The 23,895-nt window shown below is 44.3% G+C and overlaps 2 protein-coding genes across 6 annotated transcripts in view; both read left to right on the top strand.

The window, feature by feature from the left end:
* RABGAP1 (RAB GTPase activating protein 1) overlaps positions 1-23,895 on the top strand; it is a 61,541-nt gene that overhangs the window by 28,879 nt on the left and 8,767 nt on the right. For 4 of the 5 annotated variants that reach the window (XM_030286842.4, XM_030286843.4, XM_072936705.1 and 1 more), the window contains 6 exons: positions 15,572-15,685; positions 16,413-16,487; positions 18,632-18,757; positions 19,239-19,382; positions 20,943-20,984; positions 21,310-21,438. In XM_030286842.4, the coding sequence (XP_030142702.1) occupies positions 15,572-15,685; positions 16,413-16,487; positions 18,632-18,757; positions 19,239-19,382; positions 20,943-20,984; positions 21,310-21,438 (630 nt within the window). Of the gene's footprint in view, positions 1-813; positions 1,009-15,571; positions 15,686-16,412; positions 16,488-18,631; positions 18,758-19,238; positions 19,383-20,942; positions 20,985-21,309; positions 21,439-23,895 lie in introns of those variants that run through there. The other variant, XM_072936707.1, reaches the window with a different exon arrangement.
* On the top strand, positions 869-11,768 carry GPR21 (G protein-coupled receptor 21). Its single transcript, XM_030286857.4, has 2 exons — positions 869-1,008; positions 1,375-11,768. The coding sequence occupies exon 2, from the start codon at positions 1,743-1,745 to the stop codon at positions 2,787-2,789; it is 1,047 nt and encodes a 348-aa protein (XP_030142717.1). The 5' UTR covers positions 869-1,008; positions 1,375-1,742; the 3' UTR covers positions 2,790-11,768.

Genomic DNA, 23,895 nt, shown 5'->3' on the forward strand with positions numbered 1-23,895 from the left:
ATCCATTCAAATACAAATTCCTGCAGCAAAGGCCTGTCCTAAGCGGTGGCAGTGGAGCAGTCTGGTGTCAGGGTCAGAGAATGAGCTGCCTCATGCCTGGGAACATGTTTTCCAGCCTGTCAGTTGAAGCTCTTGACAAACAATAAACAAGAGCTGTACCTTGCTATGCCTCTCTGCCTTCAAAGAGGTTTTTCTGGTTAAATGGTGAGATGGTATTAACTTAGGGTGTGAATACAAGTTTAAGTGCTGTGCTGTGAATCTCTCATGTCTTTGCTGGCTGGAATGTCGCTGGGTTTTCTGCTTTGGTGTCCGATGTCAGGGACAGCTATGCCTTTGCATTCTGTGTGCGTGTCTCTGTGTGTGGAGGGAGGTGCCTGCATACCTGGAGCATTGATGGTGGGACATCGTTCTCAGCTTTGCCCATGGTTTCAGGTGTTCAGGTGTCTCCTGTGAGCAACACACAGTACACCTAGGAAAGGCACGTTTATTCTAGAACAGGTATTTCCCCAAAAGGGCTGCGATGGAAAAGCCTTTAAGTGACGACGAACCGCGTGAATTCGGGGCGGTGATGGACGGCTGGCGCTCGCCGTGCCGGTGCGGGAGGAGGAGCGGGCTGCGCGCTGGGTGTGTGTCCCTGCGGCACCGGCGGCGCGGGGCCGCCAGCGCCGGGACCCGCTGCGCTGCCGGGGCGGCGGGGTCGCGCCGGGTGAGGCTCCCACCGCACCGGCCGCCCGTGGATCCGCCTCGCCGAGCGCTCCCGGAGCGCCAGCCCGCCTTGCCCAGGCTGCGGCCGGCGCTGCCCCGCTCCCTGCGCGCCGGGGCGGGCGGATGGGGGCCGGGGCTGCGGCCCCGCTCCCCGCCGGGTCCCCGCCGCGCCGCGCCCTCCCCCGCGCTCCCGCCGCCTCCCTCCCCTTCCTCCCGCCTCCCCGCCCCCGGCTCCGCATCGCCGCGGCCGGAGCGCACGCCGCCCGCCCGAGGATGCTCCTCGCTTTTGTTCCCCCGCCGCAGGTAGGGCCGGGGCGGCGGGGCCGGGCTGGCCCCGGGCCGGGCGGAGGGCGGCGGGGCGGCGGCGGGGCCGGGGCGGCGGCGGCGGGGCCGGGAGAGGCAGCGAACAAAAGCGCCGTGCAAAATGGAGCCAGCGGAGAAGGGCTGGACCCCCGCCCTCCCCGCCGCGCATCCCCCCGCCCGGCTGCCGGGGCTCCGGGGAGGCGGCATCGCCTCCCGCTGCCGCCGGCGGGGCGCGGGGAGGGAGCGGGGCTGCAGCCGGGGCCGACGGGGAGCGCTGAGCAGGGCGTGGGGATGGAGGGGAGCGGCGGAGGTGGCAGCGCGGGGGAGAGGCGGTTCTGTAAAACACTTTCCCCTTCTCTCTGTCAGCCTTTGGGAGGACTCTCGTCCTGACTCGGTGGAGGTTCCTCTCCCTCTTCCCCCAGCCCCTCATCCCTCCTCGGCGCGGCAGCCCACCCAGGAGGGCATCAGTATCAGCCCTCTCCGGTGCGCCGGGGAAGTTGCTGACATGCCTGCTGCTGGGTCCCGGTGCAGCGGCAGCGGCGGGGAGCCGGATTTAAAGGGGAATTGTGCTGCAGACAATGCACAGCAGCAGCATCTGGAGCAGCCCTGGGGACTGGAGCTCCGGTTTTGACATTGCTGCACACACAGCACCAGCCGCAATGACAGCAGCTGCCTGGAGTGGCTGCAGGCAGCAGGCAGGAGCATGAAGTAGAGAGATCACTGCAGTGCTCAAGATGAACTCCTCTTTGGTTGGCAACCAGAGTGGCCGGCCCTTCTGTCTCCTGGCCATTAGCTATTTGGAGACCATCAATTTTTGCCTCCTGGAAGTGGTTATTATTGTGTTCCTCATGGTGCTGATTATTTCGGGCAACATTATTGTGATATTTGTCTTTCACTGTGCACCTCTGCTGAACCACCACACCACCAGCTACTTCATCCAGACTATGGCATATGCTGACCTCCTGGTGGGCGTGAGCTGTCTGGTGCCTTCTTTGTCTCTGCTGCACTATCCTATTGTTTTAAGTGAGTCCTTGGTTTGCCAAATCTTTGGTTATGTGGTATCAGTGCTGAAGAGCGTCTCCATGGCCTCCCTGGCATGCATCAGCATTGACAGATACATTGCCATCACGAAGCCCCTGACCTACAACACGCTGGTTACCCCATGGAGGCTGCGGATCTGCATATTGACCATTTGGCTCTACTCCTGCCTGGTCTTCTTACCCTCCTTTCACTGGGGAAAGCCTGGATACCACGGGGATGTGTTCCAGTGGTGCGCCAATTCCTGGAACACCGATCCCTATTTCACCCTCTTCATTGTGGTGATGCTCTACGCCCCGGCCGCTTTCATTGTCTGCTTCACCTACTTCAACATCTTCCGCATCTGCCAGCAGCACACCAAGGAGATCAACGAGCGGCGCGTGCGCTTCAGCTCGCAGGACGGGGAGGCTGGGGAGGCCCAGCCCTGCCCGGACAAGCGCTATGCCATGGTCCTCTTCCGCATCACCAGTGTCTTCTACATCCTGTGGCTGCCCTACATCATCTATTTCCTGCTGGAGAGCTCCAACGTCTACAGTAACCGTGTTGCATCCTTCTTGACCACCTGGCTTGCCATTAGCAACAGTTTCTGCAACTGTGTCATTTACAGTCTCTCCAACAGTGTCTTTCAGAAGGGGCTGAAGCGTCTCTCGGGGGCCATCTGTGCCTCGTGTGCTAGACAGAGGGTAGCTAAGGACTCCTCTACCTCTAGGAGCAAAAGATCTTCCAATGGATGCCATGTCTAGTACACCTGTCAGCTGGACTGGGAAGTGCAGGGACAATTGCGTAGATTGCAAAATAACTTAGATATGATTTTAAGATAACCAGATTTGCAAAAAGGTTTCTGAGAAATGCTGCTGACATAGAAGGATCAGGAGCACATATCGTTGTGGTTTCAGTTTAAAAAATGATTGCTGTGGAGGAGGCTGCGGAGTTTCACCTCCACATTCATTTTAAAGAATAAAGCTGTATCTTGACACTTACCTCTCCAGCTGGTGTGACTGAATGGAGTGGGTGTCTGAGAGCTTCGGCAAAATGTAGTCTTTCTTACAGCTTTACTGGGTTCTTTGGAGATTCGTGCTTCACATGTAAATGATAGATCTAAAGTGGAAATGTCACAGTCTATGGTATATTACAGGGATTTTTTTTAATATATGCCAAAGTATATTGACACAATGCTCCAGCGTCAGAACAGAAGGGGCCAAACAATTTGTTTTTCAGTGCTACCTAGACAGGACTTGTAGAACGGGAGTGAACAATGTGAACATTTCAGTGTGAGCTCTGTTAATGAGCCGTGAGTGCAGCGATGTGGTCTGGGCAGTCGTACTCCTAGGGCTGATCTGGCTTCCGTGCCCCGTTTCCCTGGTAGGATGCATGTTTGGAGCTGAGTGCAGCATCTGCGTTTTCCTGTTTGTTGTGAAGTAAGAAGAAAAACTTGGATCAGACCAAATTTAGCAGTTAAATAAAATGTGTTTTGATAAGCTAAGAGAAAATACGTGTTGCTTTATGATACCAGAGTTGTGGCAGCCACTCAAGGATGATGCCAACATGAGAAAATTGTTCTCAAACCAGTGGAGAAATGCCGTGGGTTTGTATGTGGAAATTTTCTCAAGAACAACTTTAAAAATAACATGTCCCCTTTTTTTTTTTTTTTTTAATCTAAATTCTTCTGATATTTTACATACTGGAACTTAAGGGGAAAGGAAAGAAAACAATTGTCTTCTAAACAGCTAAAGGAACTATGTTGTAAATTTAACTGTAGTATTTGAGTTATTCATAAGTGCACAGAGCTAAATCAGAGACATTTTTCTTTAGCCTTCATGGGATTAAAGATGGTTCAAATATAGCAGGAGCTAAATCCTGTTGGCAAAAGCATATCTAACTGGTCAGACAGAGGCAATATCTGAGGAACCAAATCTCATTGACTACAGTTTGTTCAAGCTAGCCTAGATTAAATGTTTTGAGTACTGTCATGCTGTTAAGAAGGCAGAATGGCCCTCAAATTGTTGACTTTTTCCTAAAGAATATCCTTGTCTTTTTACTATGCCATTTTGGAAATGAAGATGAACCGAGTATTCCTGTCGTGGTGGATTGCAGTGTCGCCCTGTCCCTGGTGCAGGGCTGTCCCTCTGTCTATCCTGCTCTGAGAGCAGGTTGTGCCCCCGACCATCTGCCCTCTGTGCCCCTCCTTGTGCTTCCCGTCACTGCCTTGGGCTGCCGAGTGGGGAATTCCCTGAGCTCCTCTGGTACAGCTGGTGTGCTCTTAGTCACAGTGGGAATGAAAAAATGATAGGGAAAATAATGTGATATTTTTAGAATTGGGGTAATTCTCTTGGCCAAAGGGAAGGCTTTGTTTTTGTTAACTCGTTTCAAGTCTGTGTTGTTCTAGGTCAAGATCATATTTTTAATACTCTGCCCTGTCCCTCCTGCAAACTCCCCCCTCCTCTCTGCTGTGCTGTGAGCCCTGGCCTCTCCTCTCCATGCCTTGCCCTGGAGGATACCAGCTTGTCTCTGCCCCATCACATGCCATGATTGCTACAGCCCGACCCCGCTGCCCATCCACATTCGCTTCAGTACAGTCTCGTGGGGCTGCCAGTGAGGAAATGGGGAAGGAGAGAGAGCTGCAGGATGAAGCATTCCTGGCATGGCATGTATTTGTCAGCACTCAGTGCTGGTACACTTGAGTTCCTCTCCTGGATGTGTGTGTACCTGTTCAGGAGAGGATGGATAGAGCCCCCTGCTACTGCTGCCTCCTTCCGTTGGAGGGCCCTGGGACAGAGCATTTAAGTGGCATCTTGATCAGCTTCCAGCTAGAATGGATTTCATCCATTGTCAGTCCAAAGCTCTCAAGATAAACATCCTCTTCATCTGAGATTTTAAGAGCACAGGTTGTCTAAACCCTGCTGCCTTCACGCCACCATTTCTTGCTCTCTGTAGTAAAGAGCAGAGAGGGGTTTGTGCTGGTTCTCGCAGACACGCCCGGCGTGATGTGCTCGGCAGAGCCGTGGCAGTCGGAATTTTGGTTAGACACAGACAGCCGTGGGGGAGCACAGGGGTGGAGTGACTCACTTGGAAAAGAAGTGGGATAATAATCTCCTGCACATCCTGGCTGATTGTCTCGGGCACTCTGTGGGTGTGATGGCAAAGGTGGGCTTCAGGGAACAATTCAAGGGCTTTAGTCACTCATATCAAAGTGTGTGTGTGTGGTATTTTTGGAATGGCCTCTCAGGTAAACTCCCTGTAGCCTTTTTCTGACTCTTCACCTTATCTAACATTTCCAAGTCTTTGAAATGATGCAGTGTATCACTGAAATAGCATTTGATTGAACTTAATAGAAGAGAAGAATCTGCTGGGGCCTAAAATCCTAGAAATGGCAGTTTCAGGTTTAAGTGGAAGCTGCAAAGCAAAGATTGTTGCTTTTAGGTTTTTTATGGCTAGAGGGTTTAAATAGGAGCATTGTGTGCTAGTTTTTGAAAATTGTGGAAGTTTTTGAAGCTGCTAAGGGGTCTAAATCATGGCATAGAGATTTAACTGGAGCTGAAGCAGTTGCTCCTTCAGCCCTGAGCCTGGAATTGCACTTGGAGCGTGGTGGCTGATCCAGATGCATTCTTGCAGCTGTTGCTGCTTTGCAGCAAAGGTTCAGTTCTAACATTCCTGACAGCCAGGCTGTTTTCAGTTGCCTTACTCATTTCCAAGTCTTCCTCAGCTCAGACATTTCCTGTATGAGGTGAAAATCAGAATCTGGAAGTCTCCAAGAGATAAGGATGGAGAGGGGTTGCAGCAAATTGATGCATTCAAGTTTCATTCACTGTACAGACACTTTTAGTGTTGCCTCATTTGCTTGGTTTTAGTGTCAAATATTTCTCTTTTTGTCTGTGTTAATTTATTGATATTTTAAATAGTTAAAAGACATTTTTTCCCTCTTAATTTAATGTTGATGTAGTGTGTATAGTATGTGTTTAGATGTTTTAAATATTTATAGCATTTGAGTCTGTTGTCTTCAGTGAAATTGCAGGGGGTGAATTCTGTTCACTGTGCCAGTGGTGGGAAAAATAATTTTGACAGACATGACTTTGTTTCTCAGCAGTGCATTGAACACTCTTTGTCATGCACCCAACACAGGCACAGGGGTCCTTCCCATCACAGTCTGTGCTAGGAATGGTCAGGCAGGAAACTTTCCAGCTGGATCATTTTCATCCTCCACATATGAAATGAATCCACTTCTGGCTCTGTTTTTGTCTGGGTGCTTTGGAAATCAATGGTCAGAGCATGGCACAGATAAATGCCATGCTGAGGAGAGGACAGAAACCAAATTGCATCTTCATAAAAATGGGGTTGTGATATGATTAAATGAACTAATTTTCAAATTCCATCTCAGACTATAAATTTATTTTTTATTAGAGTTATCTGCTTCACTTTCAAATTAAGCTGCTGGAAGGTTCAATTTGCAAGATGCAATTCAGTGGCTTTTTTTAGTGCCCTGGGAAGGATTTCTATACTCACAGCTTCTCAGAAGATGGTAATTTGCTTCATGTAGAAATTCTTTAAAAAAAAAAAATTACTGGAAGTTAGGTTTTGATTATGTTGTCATTTTCCAAATATACTGGGAAAATAGCTGTGAAATATTATTTTTTTATTGTCTCAGTCAAGGGACAGTATTTTTAAACTCAGCAGAAATCTTCTTTTGTGTCAAACAAAAGTTTTGCTATTATTCTACTCTTAATTTTTTATTAAATGTTACCAGTTTCTACAGTCTTTATTTGTTGTTGGGGGAGTTTGTTTATAAGCTTTTTATCACTCAGAAATATGTTTCTATTACTTGGAGTTCTGACATAGCTCAGTGTCAGAGTGCCAAGGGGCAGTTTTGGATATTTGTCACAAGTCTTTGACAGGAAGAAGGGGCTGCAAAGTACTGAGGCACAGAGAATTGCAAGAGACAGAGAATTCTCAATGGCATTGTTCCCTCCCTGTCATATAAACACTTTGTGTGTGAGAACCCTAAATTTCAGTTTGTCTCTTCTGAAAAAAGACACTTCCAAGGCCCAGATGTGATACAAGGTGGAAACAGTGTGCAAATTCAATACGCAGATTTTTTGCTATTTATCGTGATGTTCCCAAGTGCTGTGATGATCAAGGCAGTAACTCCATGAGTCAGGAAGTCTGAAATATTTCAGTCTGATCTTACTGCACATCAGGGTTTGAAGCTGGCAGAACTTCTAAGTCAGGCTGGTGCTTTATAGAATATTTCTTAGGAACCACTATGTGAGCACAGGAATCTACCTTCAGACTGTACAAAGAAAAGATCCTTCTAGAATTTTTCTGATTCATCTGTTTTAGATAACTTAATAAGAGGAGGTGGAGGTTTTGAAAGGCTTTTTTTTTGTTGTTTTAGCACATGTTTGACTCTGAATTTTTGAAGCACCTGCTGAAACTTTTGCCTAACTTGGCCCTTATTTTATTGCTTGGTTTAGAAATGTTTCTTCTTCCCTTCCATGACTCTGCAGAATACAACACATCCTTTCCGTGGTGTCATTCAAGATAAAACTCAGATTGTAATCCAAGTTTATCCAAATGTTACCTTTAATATTCCCTGCAGGTTGAATGCTGTTGTGTGTATGGGGCTGTGGTCAGGCCAGAGCTGGGGAGGCTGCAGCTGGTTGGGTTTTACAGACTGTGTCCATCAAAGCAAGCGGCCCTGCTTTTGGGCTGGTGGGAGAATGTCCCCTTTTCCCTGCAGAGAAGTGTGTTCTCCTGCCTCTGGGCCAATGTCCTACTTCCAGTTGGTGTTTCCATTACTGCCTGTGCTTTGCAGAGGTGCTGCTTCAAAAGATGTTTCTGCACATGAGCAAACACATTTAATACTAAAGTTATGTTTTTGAAAGGGAATAGGTCTTCAAAGTTAAAATTTAGTGAGTGTAGGACCAGGTGCTGTTTATTCAGAGAAAGAAACCGAAAGTCTGAAAGTTGTGGTGGATGGGAACAAAGAGAGGAAACCTGCTGGAGGTGGGTCAAAACAATGGAGTATTTAATGTGGGTCATTTTCTTTATAATACACACTTTGAAATATGGAGTTTAACTTTCTTGCTTTTGCTTTGCTGCTCCCTGAAAGCAGTTCCTCTGAGCCTGGGGTCTCCCACACCCACCCCAAAGGGATTCCCTGCAGACCTGGGGTGATGATCAGCCCCTCACTTCAGTTCAGGTCATGTCAGTCCATGTCATTGTTGTCCGTCTGAGCTGTTCCAGCCACAGGGAGTTAATCTGATGGGATGGACTTTGTTTGGTCAGCTTTTCAGGTTTTTTTTCCCTGTGACATTGTTTTCTAGACAGGTGAAATGTTTGTTTATAGAGGCAGCTTCCCTGAGCTGATCACAGGATGTGCAGGCTCTGCTCCCGGAGAGCCCAGGAGGCACCAGCTCCGTGTGGGACAGACCTGCTGGTGGGTTGGTAACCAGTGGCTTTATTGGCTGAGAAGTTTTAGGAAGTGCTGAGTGGATGCACATTGCATTAGATGATATTTAGAGTAGGGGTTTAGAGGGACACCTATGTTTGGAAGGAAGTGGGGAAGGCTCCACAGGGGGTTGGAACAGAGCAGGCAGTCCTGACTTTGTGTTCTGACTTCCATTTATTAATTTGTAAGATGAGAATAGAAATTTTGTAATTCAAAGCTTTGGCTTCTTTCTGATGGTCATTACTGGAGATCCTTCCATTAAAAGGTGAAACCAATTTGAGTGGCTCCTCATAAAGATGAACTCAAATCTTGCTGTGCATATGCGAGTCATTCTCAGTGTTACACAGACCACGTGAACCAAGCAATCAAATGCTTAATAAACCAAGTCATTACTTTTATGGTAAATTGAAAAAAAGTTCTTCTGGGATTTCAACTGTAAATGAAACCTTGAAAATCAATAATTAGATTAGTAAAGGATGACGTTTTAATATGCTGGCAGGAATATAGAGGGATTTGTCAGGGAAAGCAAAACCAGACTTTGCACTAAAGTGGCTTAGGTATATTTATAGTGCTAGTGATTCTGTGTGTGTGTGTGGGATCTTTGGACTATTTTAATATAATGTAAGGCTTTGAGCTTTAGCAATCTCAAGTTGCTCGTTTTATGAAGTTACATTAGTACCACACTGTGAAGTATTTTTAAATATTAGCATTAATGAGTATGGAAAGTATTTCATAAAAACATTTTTTAAAACGTTTTCTGTAGATGCTGTCAAATGAATTGATGTTTAGTGTACAAAGAAATAAAACCTGAGGGCTGTAAGGTACCTGTATGTTTCTGATCACCTCGGTTTTTGAGGGGTCAGGTATTTCTTGAGGTTAAATTGTCATTAAAACCTACTAAAAATACTGGTGCAGTTAATCCTTTCAGAGAACAGAAAGCAGCATTACCTCTAGCCACGCTTTTGAACTGTCTGAAAGGATTTGCAATCGTTGTATTGTCTTGACAGACTCATGTCTTTAGAAATGCTGTACAGCACAGTCTTTTGCAAGTTCCTATGCTGATACATTTCTCTCCATATGTAACCTTTGAAATCTAGTTTCTATTGTAATTCTAGCATGTAAACACTAGATTCAATTTTGTATTCCTCTAATGAATGCGACAGGATGGAAACACGTTTGCGACTGCTTATGATGAGCTTTTTTACTGTTCTTAATACTCGTGGGTATGTCTTTCTTCAGGGATTTCAGAATTGTATTCGTACCTTTTTTAATTGTTTTTTTCACATGCTGTTTACAATTAAACCACGAGCATGGGAGGCTGTGCGTGCATGTGCTTTTAGGTTGCTTTGCTGAATGAAATGCAGTGGAGTGATCTTATTTAAAACCTCTCTGTTGCCCAGAGAGGTTGTGGCTGCCCCTGGATCCTGGAAGTGCCCAGGGCTGGGCTGGACAGGGCTTGGAGCAACCTGGGAGAGTGGAAGGTTTCCCTGCCCATGGCAGGGGTGGCACTGGATGGGCTTTAAAGTCCCTTCCAACTCAAACCATTCCATGGCTCTGTGATGCTCGTTTTTCCTTGTGTCCCACCTGTCTCCTTGCACCTTTCACAGCACCTGGTATAGCAGAAGCCACCAGTGGGGTTTTTCTGGTGTGTCTTGTGGAGATCTGACATTGTCAGAGGTTGTTTGAAGGAGTTTTGTTTGGGACACAATCCAGCTCCTTACACAAGTAGTGTTCCAACTGATAGCTTTTTCCTGAATGTCAGTGAAAAGGCAAAGAGTAGATGAAATCACAGGTGAGAATGTGTATGTGTGTGTTTGTAAGAACTTTGTGCACCTTTTAATGCTGAAAATAGTTTTGTATTAAAAGATGAGAAAGAGCTGTGAGTGGGGAACCCCTGCTAGGAAGAATGATGGGGAAACCTCCATCAAAGCAGATTAGAAAAGCAGACAGGTGAATTAGAGGCAGTCTGACTCTCAAGATCTAATGCTGGTTTAGTTCTGACACAGTGGGGACTGTCTGGATGGGTTCCTTGATGGTCCTTGGCTCTGCTGGGTCTGCTCTGGCTCAGACAAGGAAGGGTGTTCTCATGCACAAGGCAGCTGAGGAGGAGTTATGTTGGGGCTCCAGAATTACCTGGTTTCTGCCAACTCAGAACTGTTGTTAAAGTACAGGGGAGAGGGGTTCTTCCACCCCATGGTTTTAATAGACATTTCTGTAGCTAATTTTTCAACTAAGACTAATAATAAGAAAAACTACAGTTGAGCCAAAAATGACAAATGTTACTGAGTTAAAATATTATTTGCATATTTTTAATTATTAAATGGAATTAGATAAATCAGAAGCATGTAAATATCTGACTCTAAATCTTTGCATAATTATTTCCAAGAGGTAATTTTGCTAAGAGCTATTAAAACTCCAAGAAATGTATTGTTCCCTTTTGAGATGGTGTGTATCCCAGCTGTGTCATACATCTCTTGGCTGGTTTCCTTTTTGCTGTAGATGTACATACATATATATATTTGTGTGCTGTGCAGTGTACAGTCACTGCCATGCTAAATTGATTGTTTTCCAATGAATATATCTGTGTGTTTTACATGTGTGTGTATGTATCCCCAAACAAGCAGTTTAACAGGGCAGTGCTTGTACACTCACAGAGTTTAGGGCTTTGTACAATATGTAATTTTAAGAATGTCAATGTGGTTCTTAGCCGATTTTATAAACACTTTTCTGAATCTGTTATCAGCACTTCCCATCCTACAAGAAACTGCACATTTTTCAGTGATTGTTCCCCTGGTTACATTTTTGTCTGCCATTTGTTCTGGATTGATGTAATCTTGATACTACTAAAATTTCAAGGGCTGTTGACGCATTTCACATAGCCTGGGATTGCCTGTTCTCCAAATATATGGATCATGCATCAACAGTACTAAGAAGCCTTACTGTTTTGCCTAAAAGCCTAGCTAATTTATTTAATATTCTCTCTTTAAAGAGAGGTCTCTGGAAGGGGTGGCATATTTTAGGATGCTCCTTCTCTTTAAAGGGAAACTCGGAATTGACTAGCAGTAGTTGTTGATCAGTGATATTATTGTAGCCAAAGGATGCATGGGTGATTTAATAGGAAGTTTTTGCTTCAAGTTTCTTGATGAAATGTAGTGTTCTACAGAGCTGTGTGAAGAGTGTAGTTTTTTATTCTGAAATGCACTTGTACACTTTATTTGAAAGGTCTGAATGGATCATAAATACATTTAAGAAATAAATGATACGTCACATGTTTTCATGGCTTGTCTCGGATGACTTTCCTGTTGCTGAAGGTGTGTTCCTTGGCACTGGGTGGGGCTTTCCCCCTTATCTCCATTGCCCTAAATAGTCTTGGAGTGAGAGCAGGGGCAGGAGAAGCTTCCAGCCTGGTTGGTGTTTATGCTTTATCCATACATGCTGCAGGGCACTGTAGGCAAACTCCTTGCTTTAATTTTCCTGTGGGAAACTTGAGCCCTAAAAGGAAACGAACAGAGCGAAAGGGCTGCATATCACAAGGGATTCACTTTTATTTTTAGAATTGCACTATATTGCCATATTTGGCCTGAAACTATGCTGTATCAATGCACTATTGTATCCAACTGCAGTGTCTAACCAGTCCAAACTTGTCCAAATTATTAGTTTTTTTCTACAAATACTCTTTATCTATGAATGTCCTGGACAAGTGCTGACTCCAGGTAACACATTCTGCAGGCAGCATTCCTTGTGGGAAGTTAACAATTACATTTCTGTGAAACTGTGGTTTGTGTCACTTCCTTGAGGTCTCAGTAACAGGTGTAATTCATCCTACCAAAACCTTCTCCAGTGGTTTGGGCACAAACAAATGCAGGAGGTGCACTCTGTGTAAAAATGAATCTAAACGTTGCTTAATAAAAGTAATTATGGGAACGCCATCAGCTTGCAAAATAGACCTGGTGGCACAGGATCCTGCTAACACTGAAAATAGCTGTCAAAAGACTATTTAATGTATTTGAATGTGCTTAAGATGTACAGATCTGCTCAAAATAACTTATCCCCATCGTGTAATATTACCCCTGCTGCTGCCCATGAAAGCTGCATAGAGTTTTGGCTCTCTCTGCGTGTTGGATCTGCTGGAATCTGGCCCTGGCTTGGTGCACTCCAGGGTGGCTTGTCCATGCCTTGCAGCAACACACCACGTGCTGGTCCCGCCCTGGCAAAGCAAGGAAAATTCCAGTGGTGGTCTGAGACTCCAGACCCTTCCCACAGTAATCTCTGACCCCTGGCAGAATTCTTGCAGTCAGTGGGACCTTCCTAGGAATAACTGGAATGTGGAAATGGATGTGGCAAGAGTGAGAGTCAGGCACAGTTTGGGTTGGTGGTGGGTGTGTCAGATAGCTCACCAGTGAGCAAAATTCCACAGTTGGAATTATTCTGGGCATTGGGGCAGGGGGAACCTGAAGTTTGGTCCCCTCAAATGTCTCTATTTTTGTGGTGGTTCTGAAGGCAGCCTGTGTCCAGGTCAGGGTTGTTTTATAACCCCAGGGGATTTTCTCCAGGACCCTGGTGCTACAAGAGCTAATCTTTGGGTGATGAGCCATTTCCAGCAGGCAGCTTCCTCTGTTCTCTGGAGGTTTCTTATTTCATTTTTTTCATCATAAATCTTGTCCTTTAGCAATTCTTTTCTGCAGCTTCTTCATCCTCTTGGGTTTAGGTAGTGGATTAGGAGGAATAAACCTGAGCTGCTGAAAACTGCAAGTAGATCAGTCCCAGGAAGAGGGAACTCCAGCTCTTTAATTGTGCCTTAAGCTACAGAAAAAGTAACACAGTCTCAGTCTGAATATGTTGATCAAGGCTGTAACTCCAGGACATGGTTTGCAGATCCTAGGATGCTTCCTGCAAGATCACGAAAATACATGGAAAATATTTTTTAAATGTGTCAGGTTTAAGAGGTGGGAACCAATATGCTTTTATATGTAGCCTGACAGAATAAATGGGCTTTTTCCCAGCTGGACTGCATCCTGGTTTCCATAATTACTCATGTAGTTTCTGTTTAAATCAACTGGAGAGGAAAGTTTCAATATAACTCCCTTAATATATTAAAGTCCATAAAAGAGAGGGAGGAAGGGCATATTCTGACTCTGAGCATCTACATTTTCCTGCTTTCCTTCAGAGCTGCAAACTGTTACGAGAATTTTAATCTTTACTACACTTGCCTCAGTTCTCATGGCTGGTTTCCACTCTGTTTTCTTTATTACTTTCTTTTTCTTCCTGTCATTCTTAGCTTTCTATTTTTCAGTCCCAGTTTGTGAAGGGTGTGGGTTCAGAAGGGTTTCCTTCAGTTCCCAGTCCCCTGAAAGCATGAGAAATTGCCCATTGAGCCAATTCTCACAGCAAGGTATAAAAATAGGAGTAAAGAAAAGGTTACACAATGCTTGGATTGCAGCAGTTTGTACTAATGGGGAGATTTCAAAGCCATAGTTTGAAAAACATTTTTTAAACCTTATCATTTCCGTTGATTTTTCTCTTCCCAAGCTGTGTTTCAGCTGCAGGAACTCACGTTGGATTGCTTGAGGAATTGTGCTGAGACACAGGAGTCAGGAGCTGAGCAAGTCACGCAAAGCCAGAGAGGTCACTAATTAGTTCTCTTTAGCCATAATGAGTGATTCGTTTGAGAATCCTCTCTTAAGAGTTTCCAACCAGATGCTTTTGTCTCTGCTGTTAAATAAGTGGATTAAAAGGCAAGTGGATTTGAGATTATTTTGCCATTGCAGCAGAAGAGAGGTGACTCTCAGGAAAGGCACTTGTGTAGGACCACAGATGCTGCTGGCAGTGGCCAGAACCTGTGCTCCTGGGAGTACTTCACTGGAATTCAGTCTTGCAAACTTGTAAGAAGCTAAAAGTTATCACTAAGTCTGTACTCACATGTTGAAAGTTTGCAGAGTGGTTTCTGAGCTTTGTCTTTCCCTGTTTGCAAACAGCCAGCCATTAGCATAATTGTCTTTGACTTAAAAGGTGTTTATTTATATGATATTTATTGAGTATTGGATTTTGTTTGTTTCTAATTTCCTTATAATGAGACAGACTTCTTTACCGTGTTAATTATTATCAAATTGGAATGCTGAACAGTACTTTTGATATAATTTCCAAAACAATCTGGTCTTGATTCTAATAGCATCATAATGCTTTCTTTCCTAATGAAATGTCTGTGTTAAGCCCCAGAGAGGAGCATTAACCTTGGATTAAAATCAGAAGATAAATGAAGCACACTGAAAATGAAGCACACTGTGGTAATTTTGTTGTTCTTTGAAAAATTATTTTGTGAAGAAAAAGAACTACAAGCTGTGTTGAATGTTCCTTGCACTGATTATGTAGTGCACTTTTTTTACCATCTTTCACTTCTAACCTTTTTCCATTTGCCTAGCAGAAACATAGTTTTTTGGATAGATTAAACTACTTGTTTTTTAGTGCTCAGCTTTCCAAATGTCCAAGGCATCTGAAGCTGATGGTGTCAGAGTTATGTAGAGAACAAAGTTCCATCTTCCTCATGCTGAAATCCAGCTCGTACAGGACCTGTCCCTGCATTCCCTCATGTTTTCCTGTGTGACACTCCCTAGGGCTCATACTCATCTGTTTTCTCTAATTGAGTTCTGAGGGGATGAGGAGTGGTTCCTCCAGCTGAACTTCAGGGACAGCATTTTGGACAGCTGCTGCCTACAGCTGACTGGGACTCCTGCAGTTGTGAGATACCAGGAGTGTGCCTGGGCAGTGCTGGCATCCAGGAATCTCTGAGGGATGGCAGCATCTGCACTGCCCTGGCCTGGAGCACAAATGGGGTGTGTGGGTGTGTGTGTGTGTGTGTGAGCTCCTTCTGCCACTCTCTGACCTCCCCAGATGTGCTGAGGTACCCAAACCTATCCCTGCTGTGATCTGAGCTGCCAGCTCTGCTGGGGTACACTAGGTCTTGGTAAATTTTGAACAGTGCACAGAACCCAGTGCTAGTCTCCCAAGTCTCAATCCTAGCATATTGTAATTTATATGCTTTTGATGTGTTTTAATTTGCATGTTATTTTCTTTTTCTGATAGGAGTCTCCACAAGACAGTGCCATCACCCGAGACATCAATCGAACATTCCCTGCTCATGATTATTTTAAAGATACTGGGGGGGATGGCCAGGATTCCCTGTACAAAATATGCAAGGTATTCTTTAAATTCTTCTGGGCTGGTTTTGCCAACTTGTATTCAACATCAGCAGCAGTGTGACTGTTGGCTGAGAAGAAAGGGGGATGTGTTAGCATTGTCTGTCACGGAGACAGCCCCTGGCACCAGGCTCAGGCTCTTCTCCATGGTAGCTGTTGGGCTGTGTCTGGGTATGCACACGGGAAGCCTAAAACCCTTCTGGATTTCTCTGCACTGAAGTGTTTGATGCAAAGACTTCACATCATTCCTGACCTGTCAGCCTGGATCAAGCTGGACAAATTATGTAACTGGAGATGACTATGTACCTCCATAAAGGTTATAAAGACATAGGCATGCACTGAAGCTGATTATTAAAAGGAAAAAATAAGAAAAATGGACAGCTCAATGTATTCAGGTATCTCAGCTGGAATGGTTTAAGCTTCCAGCACTTTATTTTGATTCCTAGGGTTTCTCCCTTTTCCTAACATCCCTGTGCGACCTGTTCAGATATAAAAGCACTCAGATAAGTGGTTTAATAGGCTGCAGCAATATTGGTGCATCACTGGAACCAGCCACTGCCTGTGTGTGTCCCAGTTTGGCTGTCATACAGATTTCCCCTTTGTTAGAATGACAATGGCAGAACTCCATCCGTGGGAATTGTATGGAGCTGTGTTCAATGCATTGTTCTGTTCTATTTGTGTTTGTTATCTTGAGACAGGTACCAGTAAAGTCTTGATTCCTCTTTTAGGCCTACTCTGTGTATGATGAAGAGATTGGCTACTGCCAGGGCCAGTCATTCCTTGCTGCTGTGCTGCTGTTACATGTAAGTGGGGCCTTTACCCTCAGCTGTTCTAGACTTAAGAATAAATATTGCTCCATTTGTCTGGTACAGACTTCTGAGCTAATAGGCTTGCTAGGCACACATCCACTGATATGTTGGTCAGTAATAAAGTTATTTTAGACAGGGAGGAGTACATTGTTTAAAACTTGCTGTGGTGTTTGTAAGGACTCAGCGTTCATGCCCTTGTGTTCCTGTGCTAGGACCCCTTCCATTCAGGCTTGCACTCATGAGCAGTAATAGGCATGGAATTTGTGTATAAGACAACACTGTAAATGCTTTTGTTACAGGGTTTCAAGGTCAGATTTTAGCCTTTTATAAGATGTTTCTATTGGAATCAGAAATACAGATGGTGTTTGCCGTGTCCTGTATACACAGAGGAGTACTTAGGACATTGAAGGGGTGTCAGTTCATTAGGTCTCAGTGCAGGCTGTGCTGCCTGTGGCCTGTTGTCCTGTAGGTCTTTGTGCTTCTTGCTTTCAGAGGTTAGGGAAGGATACAATAATACCTTCATATTTTTAAAAGAAACTGTATTATGCTTTTTTAAACTTAATTGTTGTTGATAGAAGTGATCTCATCAGTGTAATATCCTTTAATTGCTGGTGTGTTCAGAAGCTAGAGAGAGATTTATGGTTATCAGGAGCAAAAGTTTTAGATTCACTCACGCTTGGGAAATACAAGAGCATTAGAAATCTGTATTTGTATATTTGTAGACTGTTCTGTTTCAAAGTAATGTCTGCTTTTTGTCAGTGTTTCTGTTGCAAGGGTAGTTGGAACTGCAGAGTTCCTGAGCCCAGCAGTGCTTTGAGGTTTCTTTTCCCCAGCTGTTGCTGCCACTGAGGGCTGAGCATGAAGAGTTCTCTGCAGTTTTTGGTGGAAGAGGAAGTCTGGCCTTCAGGGGAGGATTTTCCATACTCTTGTAAAGTCAGGGGAGGATACAGAAGAGATTGTAAACTCCATTCTTGTGAAACAAAAGCCAAGTGATTAATGATAACAACCTTTTAGTTCATTGTAACTGTAATCTGAAATATTTCCTAGATGAGCAATTAATTCTTTATTTCCTCACTGAATGAGATAGGGAAGGGAAACGCTTCCTGCTAGAAAACTGAACGCTTTCACTGAAACAGATGTGCTTGTTTGTAGATTTTCATTGGGTCCCTTGCCTTAGAGAGATTCACTCTCATGACTGAGCCCTGTTTTATTCCAGAGTTCTCTCTTTAACAATGCTTGTGGCTTCTGGGAATAATGTATGCGTTTAAAGAAAAGCTAAATTTCAAATAAGTTTCTTTTTATTTGATTCTCTTTGAAGTGTGGCTGCTAGGGAAAATAAATAATAAAAACAAATGTTGCAGAAAAGGAAATTAAGTTTCTGCGAGTCCTTCACTACCAGTTTGGAATGTTTCAGCAGAGTTTTCTGTTTTAATAAACTCCATCTGCAGATTAATAATAGAATACTTGAGATGGATGTTCTGTTTCTTTATAGAAACCAGCAATTGACCTGAAGTCAGACTTTTCTACAAAAATATTAAAACTGAATTTTAAGGGCAGGGGAAAATGTCAAAACACTGATGAGCTTTGAGTTTTCCTTCAGTTTTTGGCAGAAAAGAGACATTGAACCTTCCCAAACTAGTGCTCAGGTGTGGAACTTCTGTTAACAGTTACTGGTCTCTCTTATTCATATAATCTAATAAATAAACATCAAATGTAATAATGTCATTGGAAAAGGGAAATATATCATTCAGAAAAAGGGAAAGATCCTGTTTAACATCTTTTAGTAATATTGCTTCTGCTTTTTTTTATGTGGGTGACAAAGAATTAGACTGGTCAAAATCTGTAAGATTCAGATTCTGATGAGATCTGGAACAAAGACACCAGGAAACTGCTCTGGTCTTCATGTCTGGAAGATGTATTTTTAGTTGAGTGATTGAGAGGTGGTTTATTCCACTGAAATGCCATTTGCAATACTAAACCTCATTTTGTGTAATAATACTCTTGTTTGCATTTATACTGGATAAAAAAGTAGTGGCAATTCAGCCTTTCAGTCAGAAGGAGAAAGGAGGTTCAGGCAGATTGACCTGATGTGAAAGGTTTTAATGCCCAGTGCTAAATCCACTCTTCCTGTCTCACAGATGCCTGAGGAGCAAGCTTTCAGTGTTCTGGTCAAAATCATGTTTGATTATGGACTCAGGGAACTTTTCAAACAGAACTTTGAAGATTTGCACTGCAAGTTCTATCAGCTGGAGCGCCTCATGCAGGTGGGGCTCACATGGAGGGGTGAACAGGGGTGCAATTCAACCCTGACTGCTTCTTGTGGCATGAATGGTGTTTGTAAGCTGTGAGGAAGGGTGAATGGTGTTTGTAAGCTGTGAGGAAGGGTGAATGGTGTTTGTAAGCTGTGAGGAAGGGTGGAGAGTGAGGCTATCTCAGGTGTTCTTGCAGAGGTCTTGGGAGCAGCGTGGTGTTGCTGAAGGCAGATGTGCCTGACAGCTGGAGTGGCTCTGGTGTCAGCACAGCCACTGCTGGGCCCTGCTGAGGCAGTTCCCAGGGTCCTGCTGGGCATCCACCCCAGGACAAGCCTTTGGCATCCTTAGGGGCCCCCAGGCCTGTTCCTGTCGCACCTGATGGATGCAGGACCCTGCACTGTTGGGCACTCTACATCTTCCTTCTGTAGCTTGGGGGTTCAGTTCCAAAGTAGCCTAAATTAACTTTCACTGCTTCTGTGTGTTTTACTTTTAGGAATACATTCCTGATCTGTATAACCACTTTCTGGACATCAGCCTTGAAGCACACATGTATGCTTCTCAGTGGTTCCTGACCCTGTTCACTGCAAAATTCCCTCTCTACATGGTCTTCCACATTATTGATTTACTCCTATGTGAGGTATGTGTTATAACTGGAGACTTGCACAGCTCCCAGCTTTTGACAGTTTGTCACTATCTTGGTTCATGTCCTTGTTACTATCTGTTCTCTCAGAGCAAGGCATGTGATATTTTTATGCAGAAGTGTTACATTTCTGCAATGATAAAGATTCTCAGCATTTTAAAGAAACAAATTAAGAATCAATAGCTACATAAAAGGTTATAATCTTCTATTCCCTATGGCACTGGTGAATCTATGTGAGAAGACTCTGTACAGCATGGTCAGAGCTAATTTACAAATATGTGGGTTCCTCTATTCTGAAGTCAGGTTGTACACAATGGTGACTGTTTTTCCCCTATCACATTATTGCATGGAGGCCATTGTGTATCAAATGGCCCAGCTAACTCTCATGCTGGTAATTTAACAAGCTTGCAGCTCTTTCTTCTGGAAAACTTGAAGTCTCTCTATATTTCCCAAGTTCTGTTTAGAGAGCAAAATTCTTTATATTGAGGCATTGTCTGTAATCATGCATAGAACAGTGTAAGTGTGTGGGGTAAGCAGTGTAATTACAGTCAGCACTTATTACCATCAGGGAATAAATCCCATTTTGTACTGAAGCATCCTCGAGTTATTTAATGTTGCTGGGTAACTTTATGCATCCATTCTTCTTGCACTTGTTCCTGTGAAGTGGCTGATTTCCTGCCTTTCCTTTACTGAAGGCTTTCAGCATTCACAAACCTCCTGGTCAGTGTTTTTGCCCTTTCCCTGTGTTTGCTGCTTGCTTTGTCCATGTGCCAGTGGAATAGAAAGCAGCAGATGGTATGGAGAAGATCACTTCTGTTTGTTTAGAAGCACATTTTCATTTCATAAACAGTAAATGTGCTCACAGAGAAGTTTTAAGGGGTTTTTCACCATTTTAAAGTAATGGTAAAAGAATAACTTAGTGGGAAGAAGAAAGGCAGGATCTTGAAATAAGATGAGCAATGTGTCATGATTATGAGTGGGACCCCCAAAGAAGGTGTGAGCTACTCCTGACTACAGAACTGTTTTTATTTAATTTAATTGGACAATATGAATAGAACTCTTCTAAGGAGTAGAGGCAGAATAGATGTTGTGGGACTCTGTCCTGAAGTGAGTCACTTTCTTTTTCATTGCATGAATTATCCCATGAATTTGTGAAGACCAGAACTTCAATATATTGGTGTATACATTACTGCATTTTGAATCAGTGTTTTTAGAAGTTGCTGTATGAAAGTTAAATTATCATGAGCTGACCAACTACTCATCAAGAAATAAAATGAAGTGCACAAAATAATTTTGGAGTTTCAGACTGCTAAGGAGGCAGTAAAACCAGTGTTGATTGTTTTGCTCTCTATAAGGACTCTCCAGTAAAGATATTTTGCCAGTTGTTTGCAAAGTTATTCTTTGTGCCTTTGGTCTATATAGCACCTGGTTACACATGTATCCTGGTTCTCCTTTTCACAGAAACTAGACAAACAACAAAACCCATCAAATAAATTCCTATCCAAGCATGTAAATACTGAGAAATTAAATTATTTTTTCATTATTTTTTCTTTCCAGGGAATAAGTGTTATCTTCAATGTTGCACTGGGATTGTTAAAAGTGAGTATACAGTGTTATACTGTGGTTTATGCATCTTCATGCACCATATAAAAATTAAGATGCCTCTTACAAAAATATGTCATTTTTTTAAGAAGCTAACAACTTCCTGTGGCACACGTGCTGTAATCTGGCATGTCCTGTGCAGCACATGCTTTTTTTGGGGGGTGGAATAGAAGTTGCAGGAATAGAAACAAACACTCTTTGCTGAAGGTTAAGAAGCAGCAATGTTACTGCAGCTTTCCAAAGCTGTTGTGGCTTTATTGTTTCTGGGATTCAATAACTGTAAAGAATTGGCTTTTCCTGGTGTTTCTTCCCTTGTCTGCAGACTACCAAGGATGATTTGTTGCTGACTGACTTTGAAGGGGCTTTAAAGTTCTTCCGAGTGCAGCTGCCCAAGCGGTACCGCTCTGAGGAGAACGCCAAGAAGCTGATGGAGCTGGCCTGCAACATGAAGGTGAGCTGGGAGGGACTGCTGCAGCCTCAGCCTGGGAGCAGCTCCTGCCTCCTGCTCCAAGGGCAAATGCAGGTTAATTGGCTCTGATCATGGACATTAATTTTGAGTCAAATACACTGACGTGGCTCAAAGTGTCTTTTTTCCTTAAATTCCCTGAGGAATTCTTTGTAGTGTCAGTGTGGAAGTACACAACTTCCCTGGTGTGTTAATATTCCAGGCATGTTGTGATCCAGGTGTAGTAGCAGTGTGGATACCAGTATTCTGCACAGAGTTCAAGCATATCTTGTGTGAAACTAATGTAGAAATTACAGAGTAATCAAGAATAAAGCTATTTTATCTCTCTAATAATTTAGCATTAGCCACAGATTAAATGTTCCACATGCATCTGGTTCACATCATCCTAATGAGCGCATTTGCCTTTTATGTTTCCAAATAACAACTTGTTCCTCTTCCCACTCTGCCAAAATTCCCTGTGTTCCCAGTGCTGTGTGCAGTGGCACAAGCAGACTCTGAGTGGACATGGCAAGGCTGCCTGTAGTGTCCTGGGGTGCTGGGTGTTTTGGGGGCATTAAAGGGGAGGTTGTGGAGGAAGCACTGCTGGGCTCAGCTCAGAACACTTCTGTATCACCTCCTTGATGGGAGTGCTGCATGTAATTGCTTTCCTTGACCTAGAATATAAGTCCTTTGCTGTCAGTAGAAATCTCCAGCTCTGTATTTGGAAGTGTTTCTTTGAGCAGAAAAGGGCCTGATATCAAAATAAATAATTTATAGGAAGGGAGAAGTAGCCTGGCTAAGGCATTGTGATTAGAACAGCATTTTGCTGGAAAGGAGGTCAGGAATTCATCAGCTGAAGACAGCACCAGATTCTTAAAGTCACTCCTCAGTGTTGCCATCAAATCATAGAATCACAGAATGGTTTGGGTTGGAAGGGACCTTAAAGCCCATCTCATTCCACCCCTGTCATGGGCAGGAACACCTTCCATTCTCCCAGGCTGCTCCAAGCCACATCCAGCCTGGACCTGGGCACTTCCAGGGATGAGGAGTTCACCTGTCTGGGCAGCAGATGTTAGCAGAGCTGCTGCTGCCTCCTGAAAAAATGTGGTGGGACATCAGTGTTCATTTCTGCAAAACCAGAATCCTTGCTGACTTCTCCAGGCCTCCCGTGCCCAGAATTTATGACAATGACAAATCTGCTCAAGATCACCTAAAAAAGGCAAAACTGGCTCAATGCACTTGTAAAGTAGAAGATGAAAATACAGTGGTAGTGGTGTGCCTACCTTCCTTTTCTCTGGCATGTTGGATGCCTCACTTGTCCAGCTCTAACTCTACATTGTGAGAGGTTTGGGGTGTGAAACCCCAAAATTTGGGCATTGTTTGAGCAGGGACAGAGCAGTGAAATAATCTCCTCAAGTTACTGGCTCCATTGTCCGTGAAGGGTTAATTCTCTAGGTGGGTGTCTGGGGTGCAGGAAGAACTCCTGCAGTTGTGGTGTGGTTGGAGGACCCCAGGTGAGGGTTGGCCCCCAGGTGATGGTTGGCATCTCTGCAGAAATGTTCACCCCGGGTGCAGGGAGGCGTTTCTGGTCAGCTCTCACTAGAGGGAGCTTGGCCACCGCTTACTGCAGCTCCTTCCGAGGAAGGTTGTTAGTGAGAAAAGCAGACTTCAGGAAAACCAAACACGTTTTCCATTCTGCCTGCCATTTATTCATGTAAAATTCAACCTGTTTCTCAGATAGATTTTTTTAAAGAGGAAATCTTAGCTATAGCTTTTAAATTTATTTGGTTTACTGCGATAAAAATAAGTGTTTAGGTGCAACTTTTAATGCTAGAGATTTCATTCAGATGCATAATGTCTTGCACGTGAAATGCTCACAATGATCTTGGTGTGGTCTGTGTTGCTAAACCATTCTGGCACAGGTGACACCAGGAAAGGATCTGTTGGTCAGGATCTGTTACAGCTTCCCTTGTGTTCCCTGTCCCTTCAGAACTCTGGGCAGAAAATACTGAATTCAGCATCAGCTTTCTGTCCCTTCCCACAGAAGGTGCATGTGGGGCCCTGTGAGAGTGGCTTTGCTGGCGCAGTGTGTGTCAGAGCAGGGACAGAGCACTCGTCTCTGAGGTGCTGCTGGCCCAGACACCGCGGCAGATCGGGCACGGGGCTTTTCCTGCTGGCCTTGAGTGACACTGGCAGAAATGTCAGCTGAGCCTGCACTTGCCCTTTCAGCATTTACAGTCTCATGGAAAGTAAACCAAATGCTTGTGTGTGATGATAAATGTTACAGCTGAAAAAGCAGCTGAAGAAGGCTCAGCATCAGGCCAATCCTAAAATGAACCACGTCTTGTGGGGTTCTGTTCTGCTGAAGCTCTGCAGTGTGTGGAGCACCAGGGAGCTGTGCAGTACCAAGGGGGAGCTCAGGCAGGATGCTCTGGGTGCCCTTTGAAACTTCCCCTGCATTCC

The sequence above is a fragment of the Taeniopygia guttata genome, chromosome 17 (assembly GCF_048771995.1).
Source record: "Taeniopygia guttata chromosome 17, bTaeGut7.mat, whole genome shotgun sequence".
NCBI classification, from domain to species: Eukaryota; Metazoa; Chordata; class Aves; order Passeriformes; family Estrildidae; genus Taeniopygia; species Taeniopygia guttata.

Coding starts and splice junctions, on each gene's coding strand:
- GPR21 (XM_030286857.4), top strand. CDS start 1,743: ATGAACTCCTCTTTGGTTGGCAACCAGAGTGGCCGGCCCTTCTGTCTC.